General features: G+C 48.5%; 6 protein-coding genes across 6 annotated transcripts; 3 read left to right on the forward strand and 3 right to left on the reverse strand.

The window, feature by feature from the left end:
* Positions 1-52: 52 nt before the first annotated feature.
* On the reverse strand, positions 53-1,079 carry DFJ58DRAFT_655856 (SURF1 family-domain-containing protein; the record flags this gene model as incomplete). The annotated part of the gene is made up of 4 exons (XM_041381875.1): positions 53-143; positions 199-304; positions 355-746; positions 802-1,079. 4 exons carry the CDS (start codon positions 1,077-1,079, stop codon positions 53-55), a joined length of 867 nt encoding a protein of 288 aa, XP_041247226.1.
* Positions 1,080-1,159: 80 nt separating this feature from the next.
* DFJ58DRAFT_904951 (ANTH domain-containing protein) lies at positions 1,160-5,014 on the forward strand (the record flags this gene model as incomplete). Its single annotated transcript, XM_041394932.1, has 14 exons — positions 1,160-1,232; positions 1,291-1,448; positions 1,502-1,644; positions 1,703-1,778; positions 1,828-1,966; positions 2,018-2,202; positions 2,251-2,387; positions 2,437-2,853; positions 2,902-3,142; positions 3,175-3,386; positions 3,434-3,583; positions 3,636-3,720; positions 3,776-4,599; positions 4,631-5,014. Coding segments are annotated over exons 1-14 (3,153 nt in total). The 5' UTR covers positions 1,160-1,230.
* An 11-nt stretch (positions 5,015-5,025) lies between these two features.
* Positions 5,026-7,761, reverse strand: DFJ58DRAFT_772719 (uncharacterized protein; the record flags this gene model as incomplete). Its single annotated transcript, XM_041389251.1, has 2 exons — positions 5,026-7,081; positions 7,130-7,761. Coding segments are annotated over 2 exons (2,304 nt in total), but the record flags the coding sequence as incomplete, so codon positions are not given.
* Positions 7,762-8,624: 863 nt separating this feature from the next.
* Positions 8,625-9,817, reverse strand: DFJ58DRAFT_772721 (uncharacterized protein). The gene is made up of 4 exons (XM_041389252.1): positions 9,707-9,817; positions 9,410-9,647; positions 9,171-9,355; positions 8,625-9,120 (listed from the first exon to the last, which is right to left on the reverse strand). The coding sequence occupies exons 1-4, from the start codon at positions 9,775-9,777 to the stop codon at positions 8,862-8,864; spliced, it is 753 nt and encodes a 250-aa protein (XP_041247229.1). The 5' UTR covers positions 9,778-9,817; the 3' UTR covers positions 8,625-8,861.
* Positions 9,818-10,015: 198 nt separating this feature from the next.
* Positions 10,016-11,319, forward strand: DFJ58DRAFT_714938 (Pre-mRNA splicing factor-domain-containing protein; the record flags this gene model as incomplete). Its single annotated transcript, XM_041384072.1, is given in 7 exon segments — positions 10,016-10,105; positions 10,159-10,392; positions 10,448-10,619; positions 10,646-10,747; positions 10,819-10,971; positions 11,005-11,214; positions 11,234-11,319. The coding sequence occupies 7 exon segments, from the start codon at positions 10,016-10,018 to the stop codon at positions 11,317-11,319; spliced, it is 1,047 nt and encodes a 348-aa protein (XP_041247230.1).
* A 1,731-nt stretch (positions 11,320-13,050) lies between these two features.
* On the forward strand, positions 13,051-15,005 carry DFJ58DRAFT_714939 (major facilitator superfamily domain-containing protein; the record flags this gene model as incomplete). The annotated part of the gene is made up of 10 exons (XM_041384073.1): positions 13,051-13,238; positions 13,294-13,409; positions 13,463-13,642; positions 13,692-13,768; positions 13,822-13,880; positions 13,926-13,982; positions 14,036-14,130; positions 14,153-14,617; positions 14,670-14,758; positions 14,811-15,005. The coding sequence occupies 10 exons, from the start codon at positions 13,051-13,053 to the stop codon at positions 15,003-15,005; spliced, it is 1,521 nt and encodes a 506-aa protein (XP_041247231.1).
* Between the last annotated feature and the right edge of the window lie 1,216 nt (positions 15,006-16,221).

The following is a 16,221-nucleotide window of genomic DNA, read 5'->3' on the forward strand; positions in this document are numbered from 1 at the left end:
AAACGGTAAACTATAGCTCGCGGGGGCCACCCTGCAGTGTTCGTCTGTACGATCACCTTGGTAGTGGGCGGGGATGATTTTGAGCTCTTCGCTTCAATACAAGTCGCGCCAACATAGCTGTAGTGAATGCAGAGAGGGAGAACCTGACATGGTTCATCAGTATGCTAATAACACACGCAGTTTCGAACCGATACTCACCAGGTGATAACATATGAAAGGTGGGCGTTGCGAACGTCAACAGAAGCCGCACGTCCAAGTGGCATACCCTTACTCAGGCGCGACGCGGCGTCCTGAGATGAACCATCTGAAAACTAATATTGATAGCTGGCACAATGTAGACACTCGGGTGCATACCATAAATCTGTTCTACGAATACTGGCTGTACATGTTCTGCTTCTCCACCAGCGTGGTCTGCCATAGCATCGACGTCAGCCCAGTACCACGTTCCTTCATTTGGTTTGTTGTCTGGGGTGAAGCTGTTTCGGGTATGCGATGTCCTTAACATCCCCAATATTTCGACCTCGCCTGTTTCCCCTCGCTCGAACGTATCGGCTTCGGTGAACTCTTTTGCAACGAAACCGCGGTCAACGAGGACGGTTGATCCGTCAGACCTGATCAATGGTGTGACAACATGATATCCATGCGAGCCCTCCCGGACGCGAGGACCCAGAAGCATCGAGTGTTTATGATCCCATCTACCACGGAGCAGCACTCGACGATAGACGAACTCTGGCACGACGGAGAGACTTACTCGGCGACCTACTCAGTCTCGACCCTGTGATGATGCTGTGATGTACGCACTTTACTCGCTTGGGCAGAAAGATCGGCTCTCGATGGAGTTTCTCCTGAAGCTCGTCTATCAAGGCCACTTTCCATTGTAAACGTTGCATCTGCCAAGTTCCCAAGGCGAAGGTGAAAACCGGGATAAATCCTAGCACAAAGATCGTCGGGCTAAACCAAGAATTCTTGCGTGCGGTATAAGATTGTGTTGCTTGTGAGTCCTCGCTATGAAGCCATCGACGCGTTTTTATAATAGTATCCCGCCATCTTAACCTCGACGCAGCCAACCGCTGCAGCATGTTTATGAGAGAGGTAGGTTTGAGGTAGTTTATGGTCTACTGCTGGCAAGTAGACTTCAATTCCCACGGCTGCTGACACGGCTGCGGGGCTTTCTCTCGCCCAAGTTCATTCGTTCCTTCTCTTCAATCTAATTATTGGCATTGGACATACATGTACGTGGAACCCAACCAAATGACGATTTGAAAATAACTCATAACCCAGATCATGCAGGTCTACCAGACGACGTCCGAACTTCGATATTGATGGTGACGAGGTCCACTATCCCACCAGGCCGGTCGACAAGGACAAGGCGGAGAACGAGCTTGTGATCAATATCAAGAAAGCAACAAGCCCAGAGGAGTCAGCTCCGAAGCAGAAGCATGTCCGAAGTATGCGTCCAACCTTCTATTCTCAACCAGCAGTCTCGTTAACCTCACTAAAGAATGCATCGTTTACACTTGGGATTACCACAGTTCAATGTCTTTCTGGAGCGGTTTACGGGTGCAACCTATCTTGTCTGACGAAGTCCAAACTTTCAAGGCTCTCATTACTGTACATAAAGTGTTGCAAGAAGGCCATCCTGTGGTGTGTAACTTACTCACCGATGGCTGCTGCCAGCACCTTACTATCGGGTTTCCCTCAGACAATCAAAGAGGCTCATGGCCAAGCGGGATGGTTGGAGACTTGCGCCAGGACTGTTGCCACAGAGGGTCAACGCGGTAAGGTTTCTATTTTCGAGCCACATATGTCATGTGACCCTGTCCATAGGTTATGGACCATTAATCAGGACCTACGTCCAGTTTATTCTGGCCAAATTGCGTTTCCACCGCTTGAGACCAGAATTTAATGGGTTGTTTGAATACGAGGAATACATCTCGTTGAAGGGCATCGATGACCCCAATGAGGGGTGAGTGTTTACCCATCACTAGATGCTAACACATATCGACATCTTTAATAGTTATGAAACGATCTCAGACCTCATGGGCCTTCAGGACCAGATCGAATCGTTCCAGCGGATGGTGTTTTCTCACTTTAGGCATTCTGCCAATAATGAATGTCGTATCTCTTCGCTTGTGCCCCTGGTCAAAGAAAGCTGGGGTATTTATAGATTCATTACAAGCATGCTTCGCGCCATGCACCGAAGTAAGGATGTCACAGTTATGTGTTGTCGAAGCTCATCGACTTTTATAGGAACGAATGACCATGATGCACTGGAACCCCTGCGCCAGCGGTTCAACTCGCAACACTATAATTTAAGAAAATTCTACTACGAGTGTTCAAATCTCAAATATTTGACTGGCTTGATAAACGTTCCTAAACTGGGTCAGGTATACTATGATGGCTCCTGTCATGTCCCAAATTTGATATTCCTGATAGGAACCTCCAAACCTGTTGGATTCCGGAAGTGCTCCCGACCTCCCTGCGAGACCCAAAACTGCTGTAGCTTCACCAGCTCCCCCAGCTGCACCTTCACCTGCCCCTGATGCATCTGTTGTTAATGAGCAAGCCCGCATGCTCAAACAATATGAAGACCAGCAGGCTGCTTTACGCGCACAACGTGAAGCCGAGGAACGTCAGAGGCTAGAGCTCGAGGCACAGCAGCAACGTGAATTTGAACAACGGCAACAGGAACAGGCAGAGCGGGAGCGCCTTGCACAGGAGCAGCTTATGCAGCAGCAGATGATGCAGTACAATAATCAAGCTGCTCAGCAGGTCAGTGATTATGAGCGCGAGCTGCTGGCTATGAGGGGGCAGTACGAGCGTGACCAGTTGCTTCTGGAACAATACGATCGAGTAAGTAATATGTGTGACTTATGTCCCACATGCTCATAAATTCGATAGCGGGTGAAAGCGCTGGAGGGCGAGCTCGGCGGAGTAACGTCCAATATTCATGCACAAATGGCATCGAAGGACGAATTGATCAAACAACTTCAGGATCAAGTGACCCTTTGGCGGAACAAATATGAAGCACTGGCAAAACTCTACAGCCAGCTACGGACTGAACACCTGGACATGCTTTCGAAGTTCAAGCAACTGCAGCTCAAGGCTAATTCAGCGCAGGAGGCCGTAGACCGCATGGAGCGTATGGAACGCGACCTGAAGGCTAAAACCTAGAGCTTGCTGATATGATTCGTGAGCGCGACCGGGCACGCTTTGATATCGATCGCCAGAAATCCTCACACAAAGACGAAATTGACCGCCTGCGCCGCGAGATCAGTTTCGCGAACGAGCGCGCGGAGGATGCAACACGCTCCAAAAGTTCGGAGGTATCGAATGTGTTGGGCAAGTATAACCGTCAGCTCACAGAGCTCGAGGATTCATTACGGGTATGTTATACTCATCTCTTCCGATTTCTCTAATATTTTTGTTGCAGTCCAAGCAAATGCAAATCGATGACCTGCTCGTAAAACTCAACAACTCTAGTGGTGACATGGAGCGTCTAAGAGATGAGAAGGATCAAGAGATTTTGATTCTTCAAGAGGGTATGGATAGCACCATCCAATCGCTTTCTGAAGCACAGCAGGTCTGTTGGCGTCCCTCTATTACATTTACTGATGCTGATGGTATCCTTGCAGAACCAAGGTCTCAGCGAAGAAGCAACGAATGCCCAAATTGACACCCTTATTCTCGACAACCGAAAGAAGCTCAACCAGGTCATTGGTTCGTACCATTTGAGCGCTACATGCACGTCGTAACAAGCTCACTTGTGTCGCAGATTCAATCCTGCAGGCCTGCGTGCAGAAAGTCGATGACGCCATTTACGAGCTTGAGTCACCAACTCAAGCTGGCAATATCAATTCCACGCCCGAGTACACGTTGTCAATGATCGAGAAGGCTATAAATAACGCCACGGATTTCGCGATGGTCTTTAATCTCCACCTCAGTGGCGATGTCGGAGGCGATTACGTCGACGTCATTAAGGGCGCCAATGAGTTCGCACAGGTCCTTTCAGATGTTCTCATCAACTGCAAAGGTGTCACTCGACTCGCTAATGACGACGATGCCTCGGACAAGATTGTTGCAGTAGCTAAGAGCGCCGGTGACGTTGGCCTGCGCTTCTTCTTGAACCTGCAGTCCTACAAGCTTGATCTCCTGCAACCCGCACAGCGGAAGGAAGTTTCGATGCGCAACAACAGCGAAGCGCGAACCGCCCTTACTCGTCTCTCGGAAGTCGTTGACACGCTCATACCCAAAGGTACCAAGGGTGGTGCTTTGGCACGGGCCAATGGTGACATCGGTGACATTGTCGAGCACGAAATGCAGAGCGCTGCGGCAGCCATAGAAGCGGCTACTCAGCGTTTGCAGGAGCTCATGTCTCGCCCCCGCGACTCCTCACGGTTCAGCGCAGTTGATCTGCAAGTCCATGATTCTATCCTGTCCGCCGCCATGGCAATCACAAGCGCCATCGCAAGACTTATCAAAGCTGCCACAGAGTCTCAGCAAGAAATCGTTGCACAAGGCAAAGGCTCAAGCTCCGTCCAGCAGTTCTACAAGCGGAACAACAGATGGACGGAGGGTCTTATCTCAGCTGCTAAAGCTGTGGCGTTTTGCTACCAACCTTCTTATAGAGAGCGCGGATGGTGTGCTGTCAGGCACACATTCCCTTGAACAGCTGATCGTGGCCTCGAATGAGGTAGCGGCAGCTACCGCCCAACTCGTAGCAGCCTCCCGTGTCAAGGCCAACTTGATGTCTAAGACTCAGGAGCGCCTCGAGCTTGCTGCAAAAGCGGTGACGGAAGCATGCAAAGCGCTTGTCAGACAGGTGAAGGCAGTCTCTGCGAAGCAGGTAGTTGAAGAGGACATTGACTACAAGAACATGGCTGTACTGGAATACAAGAGACGCGAGATGGAGCAGCAGGTTCAGATTTTGAAACTGGAGAAGGATCTTGGAGCAGCGAGACATCATCTGGGCGCGATGAGGCGTGCGGGCTATCACACTAATGAAACGGACTGATAGATGATCGGAATATGATGTATCACTTAAGTAGTTTTCTTCTAATTTACTTGGTTGTGGAATTGCCGGGAGGATCTGCGAACCAAACGCACCACATAATGTACTCTGGTCGAATACTTTTGCCGCTCTAAAAAGCGAAACACATGCCTAGCAAATGACGGTAGCACAGCGACCATTGATATAAGTGGTTGATAGGGAGCGGCAAAGATGTAGGACGGCTTAAACTACTAAGACAATGGGTTGAAGGTGTCAGTATATTAATATTCGAGCAGTAGGGTAAGTAACGTAAGAATAATAGACCGAATAATTGTTCAATTTAAAAGAACGTGTCTATCGAAAAAAAAGGCTATATCAAATGGGGATAGAATCCCCATCTTCTTCAACATCAGTTGAAGTCAGTCGGAGGAGAGATCAAAAGATTCTTTTCCGCTGTCAAAATCCAGGAAGCTGCCTTCACAGCAATGGACGTCATCTGTAATGTCCAGGAAGGAAGGCTTCCTAATTACGGATCGCTGCGGTACCGCCATGTCGCTCACGAGCGATGGTGTTCGAATTGCAATTGCATACTTTGGGCGCGGCGGCGGCGATAGAGGGATGAATGGGACATTGCTTGATCGCCTGCTAAATAGGTCTTCATGGCACATCGCCTCAGCAGTATGCGGACGAGTTCGTTGACGTTGTGGGGGCGGTAGACCAACTTTGGTGAATGATGATTGGGATGTCGACATCGAAGAAGCTGTTTGTGCCGTGGAAGGACGTGGAAATGATCTAGGCGTGGGTCCTTTGGAAACATTCGATACGCTGCGAGTGGGGGCCGAACGCGGGAAAGACGACAGAGTCGTCTTCAGGCCTTCTTTCCTGTACATGGTACCATACATAGGCGTCGATGCAAATGTGGGTCGCTGGGGATTTCGTACAGCCTCTCCGTACTTTGCGTCAAATTCACCCTGCACGATTGCCTCCATCTTCAACATTTCTGCGGGGGACATGATATATTGCGGGGTAAACTCCACGGCAGGGCATACTATACCCGATGCAAGCGATTCTGAAGAAGGCTCGTCGAGCAGGGACACAACAGCTCTGGGTGATGCTAAGTGGGAGCGTCCTGCGTCTGTCGGAAGACTGAATACCGAGCGCAAATCTTCATCTGTCAATGTTGTTGACGGTTTCCTGGAGCCTGAAAAAATACGTTTTCGCACGACAGTGTGAGGATGTGGGAGCGGTGGTATACGGCTTTCAGCTGATAAAGGATCGTGATCAAGTGTGGAAGGGGAGGCTGGAGTAGATGTAGGGGGTGCGTGGACACGTGAACGATGGAAGGAGTGTTGTTTTTTTAATCCCTTGTCTCCTCTAAAAAATTCTTGCGTAACGCCGGAACCTGATTTAGCCTTTTGCAGGGTTGAATGCGACATAGACTTCTTCAGCTGGTGGGAAGCTAGCGGTGGGGGAGACGATTCCACAGCGTCCTTGACGTGAATGCGGCTCGACTTCTTTACCGGTTGGCGCTGAGTTTCGAAGTCACGATCAAAGCCTAGGTCGATCTCTTTATATGGTCGATAACGATGATCATTAATTTCATCCATCGCTAGGTCTTGGATCCGCCAAATGGCTGAAGCACACGATATGTCGGAAGAACTCCCATCCGCCGATAACGGAAATTTATCTTCGGCACCGTCGTCCGCGGGGCTAGATGTGACATGTGACATTGCAGGAGGTGGGGGAAGTTCACAAGCTGGAGCAGGACGAGAGGTGGATTGCTGGCGGCTGAGGGTACGAGAGCGAACATGTACTTCGGCAGAGGGAGGAGTGGATCTTTTTCGAGGCCGAGACACGGTGCTCGCACCCTGGAACGGGCTAGGCGCCGCATAACCCCTTGGATAAATTGTAGGTCGCACAGCCACAGCAGGAAAATCTGGGGGACCTTTATGACTCTGATCAGTCAAGGTTACCGCAGATCCATGCTTTGACAACGGAGGCTTAGAGGATTTATTCAAAGAGCTGCAATGCACAGGGCTTTCTAGGATTTTTTGATCGCCTATTATCTCGTTTCCCTTGGACATTTCTCTACTGGACGAGTTGAGGACGAAAATTTCTGCAAGAGTAACGAGTCCCTACCTAGGCGATGTGCCCCGGCCGTCTGCTATCGGAGACAAACAAAACCCAGTAGATTCCAGTGATGGTGTCGCATAGTCACTGTCACTGTGAGACTGTGAGGACATCGAGAGATGCGATAGATGCTGCAAAAAATCGACTTCGTCTTTATTTGAAAATGCATCATGTGCTGAAGTGCCGGAGTAGACAGAGATTCTACCCCGGTCTAAGATGCTTCGCGGCACAGAGATACCACCTGATGCGAAAGGATCGGGATCAGATAGTGTGAAAACCGAGCGAGGGAATGAAACACGATCTGTCTGGACATCAGGCGGGGTCCTAGGTTCGAGGGAGTCGTCTCCGGAGCGGACAGTGGATGAAATAGATTTGGCGGGAGGCCTATTGGTGTACTGACGAGGGTTCGAATAGCCTGCAGGGGTAGAAACGAGGGAAGGTACTGGAGAATCAGGAATAGCTAAAGTTGGACGCGACTTTTTGGACTTTCTGCCCATGACAGACGCAAAAGGACTGAATTTGTAGTTATCAGAGTGCTGTGAATTTTCGACATGCACCGAAAGTTTTTCAGTTGATACTGAGCAGGAAAAGTCATTGGAAGTGGGAGATTTGGGAGTTGTGACACGTTTTCGAAAACCAATGTCTGGCGGAAGACATGACGAGGAATAAAAGAGTGTGAGGGCTTATGCCCTGGCAGCGTATAAATTACACAGCGGGTCGGTCCTGAGGGGTAATAATCTTGATTGTTAGAATACAAGCAGACTTCAATTGGAAAGGACAGAGGACATTGATCTCAGTGATACACTGCTGCTTTGGAGTGCCTGCAGGAGCAGATGAATGAAGGAAAGGAAAGGTCAGCAGCCAGGCAAGCAATCAAAACTGTTTGATTTCCGTAGATACCGTGTAATATTCGTCGGACAAGCGGATACAAACGGACAATTTGACTTCAAGCAGATACGTAAACAGTCTTCCGTCACAATATGTCACACGATCATGTGTTGCAAAGTGTGCCATCACTTTCTCAGAGATGACATCCATGTCAGATAATCCGCCGGCAATTCTGCTGGGAGGTAGACTAGCACTATGCCATACAGTACAGGAGAAGGGAGCTTGGGATATTGGTCCACATGTGTAGGGACTCTACTAGTTTGAAGGTCACAAGGTCAATTTGTGTCTTAGCTTAGATTTGGCGCACTGAAATCGGTTCAGCGAATGACGTGGTAGTATAACCTCAAATTTGACTTGATGTAGTGTACGAGGGTACACGTACCTGGACCTGTGAGAACGTGGCAACCAAGTTCATCACTGCTCAAATAATTAGCCCTGGGAAGTGGAATGAAGTCACAGGTTGAACGTTGGCCGTCGGCCCCCACCATATGTTAGTCAGCGCTTCGAATGACTTACTGCGGTCCCGATGGTCATCTAAATTATAATGAGCGTTAGAATGTTCAATAGGGAGCACCAAGGAGCAAGCCTAACGTCCACAACGAGGAGAATGAGGCGGGAGCACTCATGATAACTAACATGTCAAGTTTACAACGTGTCTGATATCCAATATAAGTCGAACCTCAGATCGCCAGGTAGCACCAACCGGGATGATCCGTGCCGACCGTTGATTCAGCCTGTAACTGTTACTGCTTGTAACTGGCAAGGATAGAATTAATGGCAAGGTTGTCTGCGTAGAGTGCGTTGCAGAAAAAGAAATGGAATATATAACTTAGGATGTGGATCATCCCTCGCCTCAACCCAACTCCGCCCAGACATCCTCATCGTCACGGTCGTGCACAGCCTGCACAGCCCGCGGCATATCTGACATGCGAGGGGGTTGCTCGTCGTCTTGTGCATCAAATAATACTGCATCTTGCACCAATGGCCGACCCAGTTCTGGATCATCATCTTGATTGTCATCCTCCAAATCATAGTCGAGGCTAGTATAGCCTGCTCTCCTGATTGCGGTGATATCGATTGGCTTTGGCCTAGAAAATATGGACTGGCCGGACCTGTCATCGAGGTAAATATGCGACACGTACACTGGAGATTTGAAACACACTGTCGCATGACCGCTGCTAGACGACCGAATTGTAGGACATTACGTGCAATAAGCAGTAGAGTGTCTAACAATTCTTCTTCCTTACTCCCCGCTCCACATCCCGCAAATGTTATTACCAATAAAGTGACCGCACAGAACAATGTCAGTATAAGATCCAGCACATTAAACGGTGATCTCCAGAATTGCTGCTCGTATCAAGTCACCTCGGCGACCAAAGTTCAGGATGAATGGATACGCACCCGACCAAACGCAACAAAACGCACACCGACCTCCAGGATCATGCTCGTGTTAATTATTATTTCCAATATATAAAACGACAACCCTGGACATCCGTCAGACAGACTGAGCACGACGGTTGTCACGGACAGGGCTGCCATGGACAAGTAGAGAAATATGTACGTGTGCGAGTGCACAAAGCGATTCGCAATTCCACGTGTTATTTCTTTGCGGGTTAACGCATAAATGGATCGTGTGGGGCTACAGATATCAAGCAATACATGAGCAGACCGGCAAATACATAACTTCAGTATACATACACAGGTTGCGCTGCACCGTTCGAGGTGTCATTTAAGGCATCCGACTCCGCCGACTCATACACGTCGGGCATGGCTGGAAAAGCAGGCTTTATGGTTGTGGACCTTCAAGTTAGTTGTGGTATGGGGCTCATATTGCTGCGTGCCACAAACAGCAACCGAGAAGAATAGGCAGTGTCCCCAAACAACTGTAAATAAAGGTAGGTCAATGCTCTTGGAGCCTAGTCAACGTCGGTCCTAATCTATTCAGTCCTTTGCTCATCGCCATCGAACACCTTTCATTTAACCTCGTATTAAGAAAAGCTAGCCAAGATGGGTGGTGGAGACTTGAACATGAAGAAGTCTTGGCACCCGCTCCTGCTTAAGAATCAGGAGCGGGTCTGGCTCGAGGAGAAGAAGGCTGTGAGTGCTCATTAGTGCTTGTAGGATCATCGTTGGCTGATTCTGTTTCATAGCTCGAGGAAAAGAAGAAACTTGACCAGCTGCGCAAAGAGAAGGAGGAGGAGAGGCAGCTGCAGGAACTTCAACGTTTACAAGAAGAGCAAACGGGAAAGAGAAAGACTGAGAAGCTAGAATGGATGTATGCGACACCTGCGACTGGGAGTAATCAGAACGCAAACGATTTGGAGGACTACCTGCTGGGTAAAAAGCGGGTTGACAAGATCTTGACTGCCGATGAGAACGCGCAGGTGTGTTATGATCTTTCTATTGCTTTCATTTACGGATTAACAAGTGACTTTGTAGCTTGGCGCCTCTCACAAGAACTTCATCGCCATTCAGAATGCTAACAATGCTAGAGACATTGCCGCAAAGATTCGTGAAGACCCGTTGCTCGCTATCAAGCAGCAAGAACAGGCTGCATACCAGGCACTCATGTCTAACCCCCTCCGTCTTCGTGAAATGCAGGAACGGAATGGTATAAAACCGAAGAAGACAAGAAAGAGAAGAAGCGAGAGAAGAAGGAAAAGAAAGAACGGCATGCCAGGGCACGATTGGACCGCTCAAGGTCAAGAAGTCCTGCAGCGGAATACAAGATAAATGATCGTCGGTATCGATGCTGACGATGACCGCCACTATCGGAGACGAAGCAGAAGCCGCTCTCCTGGCTACCGCAGAGGGTCGTGACTCTCTTGACGACGGCGTCCGGACTTGGCCCCGCTCGGACGAATCAGACGATAATGGCTATGGACGTCGCAGAAGCATCGAGCGTAGTGGCAGACGCGCGGAAGATGATAGGAAACGGAGACGCAGTCCTAGTCCCCCTCATCGTAACTCCATATCCCGAAGCGCTCCCGCTATAGTCCTCCAAGATCTGATTCCCGGCCCGGATCCTTCCATCAAGAAGCAGCCATCCAATGCTGCGGAAGACCGTGCCGCAAAACTGGCTGCCATGCAGTCGGGTGCCGCAACCATGGAGGTAGAGCGGCAGCAGCGGCTTATGGCACTGCTTGAGAAAGAGAAGGCTGACATGGAAGCGGAAGAGCAAGCCCGCGCAAAGTCAAAGGGCATGGGTAAGCTTCTTGGGGCAAGAACAGAAGAAGGTCTTTGGCGGCGTGGGTGGTTTAGAAGACAGGCTCAAGCGGGGAAGAGGTGGCCTGGTTGCCGATGCGGACTGAGATTTCATCATGGTTGGTGTATGTACTTTGTGCCTTGTAAATGATACGCTAAAATTGTATTGTACCCACACTGTTTGCTTGTTTTCTCGATAGCTTCGCTATCGAGTTTTAGCCGCTCCACCAGTTCCCTCCATCTGTGATTGCACATGCAAAGTCGCCCATCGGCACTATAGCAACCCCAATCGTGGAATCGTGTCCATCTGAGGTTGTCGCCGCAGCTTCCTGTCTTTGCTCTCAGGGAATCCAAGAGACAGTTGTTTCGACATCAAAAAAATGCTGCGTGTGAGGTTGGAGACACGACATTACGGTATTACCACAGCGGCTGGTGACAATTGTCCTCGGACTGGAGAATTTAACAGGGACGATATATCTTTCCCACTGGACAGTACAGTCAATGGTCATTGTCATTCCCACTCATAGACAAGGATGATGCTCTATTGTCGATCAGATTCAAATGCAGCCTCGTGACCAGCAAGGTTTCAGGTTATTCTACCACGGACAAGTCGAGCCACCACCGTCGAGACAGTTGTTACTTCCGCCTCATCTTTGCCCTGTCAAAGAATGACAAGTGACATCTACGTCTGGCCTCTCGCAGTCTCGTCGCATTTCTCTTGTTGTATCGTTGGTCAAGACTTCTACCTTGTCGAATCTTCGATCCCTTGGGCCCTGCCCAGGACAGGTGTGTAACTAAGTTAAGATTGTCGTCCGCTTAATTGTTACGCCAAAAGGTAGTGATACTGAAAGCTTGTGTTTCAGTATCACAGACAGTATTTATGTAGATTATGGGAACTCTAGTAAGCCAGCGTGCTTACAAGGTGGACTCACGAGGAGTGCATGGTGTTACGACCCCCTCTACACATTCAGCGAGATCTGGCAAACCACACCCTCGGAGCGCCATTATCTGAGCCTGGAAAATTCCGCCTCGTCACTGTTACACGCGCTGGTGGTGCAAGTGACCCGGCATACTCAGCAGCGAATTATCTCCCATGGACTCCAAAGCCGAATTGTAGAGCCTTGCTCGCTCCGAAGGTCCTTGTGTCGCTGATATGGGTCTGCATGGTTTTATGGGCTGACACCCGTGTTGGCGGAGTCGCAGATATATCTGACGCTTTTGGAGATTTAAAACGTGAAGCTTCCTGGGCGTCTGGCGTCGATGTGCAAGGTGAAGAAGACGCGCAAGATACAAAATGACGTGTCATATTGACTTTGTCACTTCACTTTGTATCCTCTGTCGCTGCAATCGTCATCAATACCAGACAAGCACTGCTATGCATGCAATAGGCATGTGTTTGCCGTAACTTACATATTGCGCTGACCAACACATATGAAGTCACGCGCATCAGATTTTCACTAAATTTTGTTATAATTTTACATTCTGAATCTTGCGGCCCCGTGTCGCCGGGGGACTATTTTGCCTCGACGTCTGGTCTCGTCTGGTGTGGTGTCATGTGCAGCGTCACGAATCCTAGTGAGCGCTATCTATATCAGCCCTTTGTCATCTTAACCTCGTGCTTGCCAAAGATGGAGCGGTTGATGGATCGAATTGACAAGAATTTAGCAACAAACTGCTCATCCAGTCATGCTCAGCACCCGAGGCTCCAGCTAGTACATACTCATGACATTCTTTAGCTATAAATAGTGAGCGGCCTTGGTAAGTTAGGGAGTCCCTTTATCATTCCGACCGGAGGCCGAGTTTACCATAGATCTAGTGGGGTGGTTGACACATGGATCATGGCCCTCGTTGAACAAACTCACCGTAACTCAGTTACCTCCTCCAAGACCGTGACTGAAGGTGCTGTGACACATGGACTCGAGAAACAGAAGGACAACGAACAGGTTGCAGAAAAGCCATATAGCATATACACCCGCCGAGAAAAATGGTTTATTGTAATGGTCGCCTCCTCGGCTGCATTGTTTAGGTGCAGTATTTTCATCCACATGTAGACCAGAGGGACATTCTGAATGCTTCTCTAGCCCGCTGACTGCAAATGTGTACTTTCCTGCAATACCGACAATCGCTTCAGCTTTCCACACGTCTATAGAGTCAATCAACCTGAGCGTCACCGTTTACATGGTCCTTCAAGGTATCTGTAAGCAAATGACTCAAACGTCTATCAGAGGAAGGATCTCTAAACCATATTAGCTCCTATGTTCTGGGGGACCATGGCGGACAGCGTTGGGCGACGTCCCATTCTTCTCGCTTGTCTCCTTGTCCTGTGTTTATCTTGCATCGGCTTGGCTTTGGTCCCGACCTCAGCGTACTGGTTATTAATGCTCTTGCGATGCATCCAGGCCGCTGGTTCTGCCAGCACAGTCGCACTTGGTATGCGTGAACTTCGTCGTTATACCTTGTCATCTTACCGGAGCTGTAGGTGCTGGAGTAATTGGAGATATAGGCACTCCTGCAGAACGCGGGGGCTTTTTCGGCATATTTGCCTTGGGTCCACAAGTACGTAACGTATCGCTTTTGTTGCACTAGTATGTACTCTAATACCCGCATAGGTTGGACCTGCCCTGGGACCTATTGTTGGTGGTATCCTTGCAGATAAGCTCGGATGGAGGTCAGTTCTTATTTAGTACATTAAATGCAGCTGAATGGGTTACAGATCTATCTTCTGGTTTCTATGCATGATGTCTGCCGCATGTTTCGCTCTCATGCTCATGTACGCAATCCATTTTCTATAGCTTTTCTCTGGCCTCATTCATAACATTCCAGTTTCCTACCTGAAACACTCCGTCGACTGGTGGGTGATGGCAGTGTGATACCGTCGCCTTTCTATCGTCCCCTCGTGCCACTTGTTGGGAAAGGGCGTGTGGACCGTGATGCTCAAAGGCCCCCCAAGTCCGCTAATGAACAATCCGCTACGCCTCTTATTCTATCTGGACGTTCTGAACCTTCTCGTATTCAATGGAATTCTATATGCGGTCTTCTATGCGGTGAATACCACGATATCCACGATATTCGCGACCAAGTACCCGTTCCTGAACGAAATAGATATAGGATTGTGTTTCCTAGTGATTGGTGGGGGGATGACGATTAGCACTGTTCTATCCGGCAAAATGCTAGATGCTGATTTTCAAAGAACCAAGAATAGGCTCGTGAAGAAGGCTGAAGAAGATCCTGAGAAGCGCATACGTCCCGAGGACGTGACTAGGGAGGAGAATTTCCCAGTAGAAAGAGCCAGGCTGAGGATGATACCCATATTCACCGCCATTTTTGTCTTGACATGCGGTGGTTATGGGTGGTCGCTTCAGCGAGAGACGAATATCGCTGTTCCACTGATCCTGCAATTTATCTGTACGTGTTTGTCTTTCCTTCTCCCCACACCCTTAGTTATGAGGATCAACAGTGGGTTATACATTCATGGCTATTATGAACTGCATGCAGACGCTACTCGTTGATCTACTACCGTCACAGAGTTCTTCCATTACTGCATGTGTAAGTTTCATCACCGCTTGATTTATCAACAATCTTGATCACTTCGTTTCAGAATAATCTGGTCCGATGTTCCTTGGGTGCTTTGATGGTCTCGGTCATAGACTTGCTTGTCAACGCGTTAGGTCCTGGTTGGACCTATGTACTGCTTGCAGGCATATGCATGGCGTGCTCTCCCATGATCTGGCTTGCTATTTGGATTGGTCCACGCTGTCGTGCAAAGCGACGGGCCCGTAATACTGCCGCTTGATTATGGTGTCTGCCAGTACGTACAGAAAGGAAGTTATGAGAAAGTGCAAATAGATATATACTAAAATACAAAATACTTCGGTGCAAGAAAGTGCCATCGAAACACATGCAGAACGCGTGACCTGCAGAGCTGCCCAGAGCTTGAGAGGGAAACCTACTTTGAGAACTGTGCTGCGATTTCGTCCCCTATATCATGCCCTTCCTTAAAAAACAGTCCTGTGCCCTCCATAAATCTCCTGATAGATTCTGCATCCTGATTGATTTTGTGCTTGCAGCACCCATGAAATCAGGATGTCGCAGACATCGATATTATCACTTGCCCAGAGTTGCAAAACGTTCCGACCAGTTTTTCATAACACAACAACTACACAACATTAAAATAAAGTCACACTACGAGCATGTTGGATTTAGTACAGACTCTAAGGCTATCTAAAAAAAATAAAGAAATCTGTCCAGCCTACGTTGCCAGAGAGAAGCCGGTGCGAAACAGTGTTTGAGCACAGAGTTGCAAAATTTCTCACCCACATAGAAGTCATCGTGTCACACTACCGTTTTAACTCTCCGACGAACGAAACCGGGGCATTTGACAAGTGGTACAGTTGTGGACAACCACACACTACAATTTTGGTAGCCATCCAGCGTGAATTTTTGGTGCCAAACCAAGGCCAGATCTGAACTCAGGCAGTGAAAATACATCTAAAAACAGTGGTCCGAAGTTTTTCCCACGAGGTTTGTGGCCTGCCAAATTTTTGGACAATTTGAAAGACAGTGTGTACCGCTTTTGGGTGTCTGAGGCACCATTTTGGGGACCCTATATCACCAAAATGACAGGTCACTGACAAAAAATCATTCTAATTTAGCTATGTAGACTTTATTGGGTATGGTATGATTTCGCCCATTCGCAGCCCAATCAATAGAAATTTGGGAGCATTTGAGGGACATTCCAGGGTTAATTACCTCAACACTTACCATTTTTAGCACTAAAACAGCTCTATATTTTGTAATATCTTAATGGAATCATGCACAGGATATCAAAAGGAAGCAATTGCCATATTTTTCGAGATTTTAGCAATTTATTTGTGGTACCACCAAAATTTTGCCCTAAAAAATCCTCAAATGAGAGTTTTTGGACAATCTGCTCATGCAAATCCATTGCACTGGTCCTCAATAAACATATTCTGCACTAAAAATGGGTTCCTGGTCATTTGTGGCACCAG

This window comes from Suillus subalutaceus (genome assembly GCF_016647625.1).
Source record: "Suillus subalutaceus strain FC151 chromosome Unknown DFJ58scaffold_21, whole genome shotgun sequence".
Lineage (NCBI taxonomy): Eukaryota > Fungi > Basidiomycota > Agaricomycetes > Boletales > Suillaceae > Suillus > Suillus subalutaceus.